This window comes from Alosa pseudoharengus, unplaced genomic scaffold, assembly GCF_046254945.1.
Source record: "Alosa pseudoharengus isolate Yale_2024_CS ecotype anadromous, Long Island Sound unplaced genomic scaffold, YU_APseudo_1.1 YU_APseudo_1.1_scf_9, whole genome shotgun sequence".
NCBI classification, from domain to species: domain Eukaryota; kingdom Metazoa; phylum Chordata; class Actinopteri; order Clupeiformes; family Clupeidae; genus Alosa; species Alosa pseudoharengus.
The window spans coordinates 6,188,485-6,193,484 of NW_027468881.1; the positions used below are offsets into that span (position 1 = coordinate 6,188,485).

Below are 5,000 nucleotides of genomic sequence, written 5' to 3' on the forward strand. Positions count from 1 at the left end.
GTGGACTATTACTGCTAGCTTGCTATTTTAGTGAGCAGTTCGAGGCCCAAGTGATCTTCATAATTTTTGCGCATTATAATCACGATGTGTGTTTCTGCACAAAAAACGAGCAACGTCTGATGGGGATGACTGTTTGTGATGCAAAATTACTGAGGCAAAATTGATCTGCATTGTTCAAGGCATGCATTCGCTGTATTTGCTCATGTTATAGGCTATCACCAGTTAACATGGACATCAGGATAGCTAGTAAGCTAGTAGACTAGTCTATTAGACTAATGTGGTGTAGTGGTGATAGTGCTTACTGCTTGGAACATTTTGCCTCAGTGAGACTCATGTTCGAAACCCAACAAAACCTTTGCTGATTTACTTTGACACATTTCCTATTTGCACAACATTTTGTGTGGATGCTTAAGCAGACATGCATTATACATAGCGATTCCCGCATGTTTTGGGCAAGATCTTGCTTCATATTCTATCGTGCACTGCAGGCTTGTGAAATTGTGAATCTCCAGCACGGCAGAGCAAAGCGTTGTTAACAAGTAGGCAGGGTCTTGTTGAATATTCACGGATTTTATGCAAATATCACAAGTTAACCTGCTCACCATCTAAACTGGAACACCTGTTCTGTTCTGTCCTGTTCTGTTCTGTTCTGTTCTGTTCCGGCGTGTTCTGGCTCAAAGCAATGTACATTATTTTTTAACTAAGGATTAAACGAAACAAAACACACCAAATAGGTAGCTCATCCCTTCCTTGAGAAACCGCACACAAGGTTTTGTTTTTGTTTTTTGTGAAAAGGTTGCCCCCACTTTGTTGGTTTCCAGTTGTTGGAGCCTGGGCTGCCGACAGAAACCTATTTTTTTACAGTGTATTCACAGAATGTGCAGCTAGCAATCATGAGGAGATGATTGCTGAACGTGACAAAAAATTGTTATGGACTTGAAATTGCGTACGATCGCTGACTGCACCTTTAAGTTTCTTAACTAAGAAAATAGAGGCAAGGGGCAAGAGTGTAAGATTTGTGCTTTAATTCTCGCTTGTTATGTGGTGTAGCTGAAGTCTGAATGGTGGCTGCTACACATTGGTGGTGGTTAGTGAGGTCCCCCCTTCCATGTGAAGCGCTTTGAGTGTCGAGAAATACACTATATAAATGTAATGTGTTGTTGTTGTTGTTGAATGTGACTTTGAGTTGTGTTCTTGCTTCTTCCCTCTGCTGCAGCTGCGTCCAGGCGAGGCCTTCACGGTGTACCACACCAGCCCTACGCTGTCCAGCCTGTCCAAGCCTGTGGTGTTGTGGACCCAGCAGGACGTCTGCAAGTGGCTGAAGAAGCACTGTCCACACAACTACCTGACCTACGTGGAAGCCTTCTCTCACCACGCCATCACGGGTAAGTAGTCACACACACACACACACACACACTCACACACTATCTCTTTCTCTCTCTCTCCATCTCTCTCTCACATACTCTCTCTCTCTCTCTCTCTCTCTCTCTCTCTCACACACACACACACACACACACACACACACGCACATATGTACATGTGTGCACATACAAGCACACATTTTGAAACTGGCCTGAAGATGCGTGCAGTGTATGTGCGCACACAGACACAATCCAGTTTGAGTACCAGTAAGTACTGTAAGTGCCAATGCACACACACAAACACACACACACACTTACATGTGACATACAACACAAAAAAAGGAGATGTTATCAACATTCACAAATACTTACAAAAACATATTCCACTGCTGTAGTCATCCCAAACTGTACACACTGGCTTTATAGCACCTAAAGAGAAAGAGTGCCCATATATCCACCTGTCCAACAGATGCTTCACGGTCGCGGGACGCAGCGTGTGTGCGGTCAGGTGTGCTGGTAGCAGATTTTTCTTCCCTGGCTTCCCAGAATGCAACTCTGCAGCAGTGGTAATGCAGGTGCAATAAAACACCGGGCAGAAGGCCGCACTTCCAGCCCTCCATCTCGCTCCTGTCTCGCCCCTGCAGGACTCGGCCTGACGGCTACTTGGCACTCACACGCACACGCACATACACTCACACACACACAGACACACGCGTGCGCGCACACACACACACACACACGCACACACACACACACACACACATGCACACACGCACACACACACAAACACACACACAAACACACACACAGACACACACACACACACACACCACACACACACACACACACACACACACACACACATGCACACACGCACACACACACAAACACACACACAGACACACACACACACACACACACCACACACACACACACACACACACAAAGATGTCTGAGCTAGAATGTGAGGGCACGGGAGGTTAAACTCTCTTCATTACACCTGCTGCCAACCCTGTAGACTCGCGGAACTGGACCTGTCTCCCTAATGGACGATTACCGAAGCCATAACTAACGTCATTACACAATCCATTACGTTGTCACCATTTATTTTATTTAATTATTAGATTTTTTTGTCTTCGCTAGTACACTCCATAGGTCAGCGGGGCAGTGACTTATGGGAAATAATGTCCATCCTGAGCACCTCTACCTCCATCACTCTGACGGAGGAGGGAACAAAAACTGTCCCGGTGGAGTCAGAGGGCCGATAACGCCGGGAGCGGAGGGTTGAGTCAAGTCGGGTCAGGAGGGGAGGGTTGAGTCAAGTTGGGTCAGGAGGGGAGGGGAGGGGACGTGTTGTTCTTCCAGCGCCAGCGCTCAGTCATCCAGTGAGGTATGACCAGGATAAGCCAAGCTCCGCAGAGCCAAAGCCCACAAAAAAAGAGAGACACACAGAGAGAAAAACAGAGAGAGAGGGAGAGAAAGAGAGAGAGAGAGAAATAAGGGCAAGTTGAATGCAAACTCCAGGAGTTTTAGGGGCTTAGCTCGTTTTGAATGACAGATATTTTCGTATTAAAATCTTTGCAAGTCATTCATTCATTCTGCTGTTTAACAAAATGGAAAAGAAAAATATAGAACAAGTTTTCTTTTTGGCTGAAGGTGTGGAAGTGAAACTAAATCTTGCCACACATGCATCTCCTCTCTTGTTAGCCATTAATCCAGAGCTGTTTGACCCAGTTAGACTCTGACTCTGAGATGAGTTCAGTCTGGTCCAGTTTGGTACCAGATCAGTTCTTAGAATGCTGCGCTGTCACTTTAGGCCTTTTCACACAGAGATCACGCAAAATTTGCGGAAAGAGGAGACGTTTTTTTTTGCCGCATCGTGTGTCTGAAAACGAGGTGAAAATTTGCCGGCCTGCTGATCTGTTCACATGATCCGGCATTTTGGAGGCAGGACCAGCTAGCAAATTAAAACGTGACGTGCAACAGGGGGGCGTGTAGAGTGACAGTCATAGGCCTTATGTGCCATCAGATGCACAATTGAGAGACAATAGATTGACCAAAATTACGTAGTCGATAAACATTTTAATCTTGCGTAAAACGGCATGAACCCAGCATTGGCACGTCACATAAAACACAAATTGAAGCAATAGATTGACCACTGGACAATCCTACTGCAAAGCCTTTTCATAGGCATGCTACGTTTACTGAGTGCTGACTTTTTGGAGGGTGAACGTAAACGTAAGCATGATTTTCTGAACTGGGGATTATGACTAATTTTAACCTTATAACTTTTGACAACTGAAAATAAAATGTGATACAATGAACTGAAAACATTTTCAGTGTGCTTGATCACCATGTAGCCTAGTCTAGCCTGTTAATCAAATTAATGTATGAAAATAAAGTTGTGCATCATGTTATTGAAGGAGAGCAACGTTGCTATTCCCTAAAGATGAGTCAGCTATGTTGATCATTCATCTACAAATGCTTTTGTTATGGATGCCAGAAACTGTATATTACATGAAAGTTTGTAAGGGTAAAGCCTGTTGTCGCAAGTTAGGTCCATAGGCTACAACAAAGTGTTTCTGGAGTGAAACTTTGAATTTAGTCAGACTTGTGTGTAGAAGAATATGGCAAGGCTATCTCTATCTCTAACTAGCTCATATCGAGAAGATTGCATGACGGAAATAACATTGGACTAACTATGGGTAACTGAGGGTAACTTAAACCATAAAGAGTTAATTGTCCTTACGTGCTATCTCTGCTATTGCTGCTTTTGATTGGTCAGATTTTAAATCTCCTGTTGTGGGTTGGACATATGTAGTGTCATCAAAACGCCCGCCACGTCCCCCCTTTCCGCCTTAACGTTTTCACACTGGTGCCGGAACTAATCGATTCGGCAAAAAGTCTAGGGTGCTTGGTAGTAAGTTTGGCGAGACACTTTGTCCCGCCGTTCCGCCTCGGTCTATGTGAAAAGGACAGGCGTTCCGCGAATTTGGTACATAATTTTGCGGGGATTTTGGCAGTGTGTAAGGGCCATTTGACTGCACTTGTAATACAAATAGCCATAGAATATAATTAATGATTAACAGCAAAAATAAGAATAGCATGTAACATTATGGCAGGGAAGTTGTAGCCTAATGTTTTCTTGAAAGAGATTTGGTCAACATGTGGCAATAATTTATCATTCCTCACAAGAGGCCCTGTTCCCAGAACGTTTCACCATGACGAAGCTCTCTACCGTACAAACCCCTAGCTCTCAGAGGCAATCAACTACTAGACACACAAATGTATTCATTATTCAGAATAGATGCACACACACACACACACCGAACACACACACACACACACACACACACACACACACACACCGAACACACACACACACACACACACACACACACACACACAGAGACCTTTGGTTTGGTGGTGATTGCCTGTGATTTCTGGAACCCAAATATGAGTGTGCCAAATGTTTGGAGTGGTTCAGCAGGGAGGCCCGGCTCTCTCAAACGCACTTTCACCGAAGAACAGAACAGATTGAATTTACAAGCTGCAGTCACTCTGTCTGCATCCTGATCGCCCTCTCATCACTCTCTCTCTCTCTCTCTCTCTCTCCCTTTCTGTCTCTCTCTCAGGTCT

At 44.7% G+C, this 5,000-nt stretch overlaps 1 protein-coding gene across 1 annotated transcript in view; it reads left to right on the top strand.

The window, feature by feature from the left end:
* LOC143114935 (sterile alpha motif domain-containing protein 10-like) overlaps positions 1–5,000 on the top strand; it is a 57,508-nt gene that overhangs the window by 35,604 nt on the left and 16,904 nt on the right. Inside the window, exon 3 of the mRNA XM_076276775.1 lies at positions 1,217–1,385. Within this exon, the coding sequence (XP_076132890.1) occupies positions 1,217–1,385 (169 nt within the window). The remainder of the gene's footprint in view (positions 1–1,216; positions 1,386–5,000) is intronic.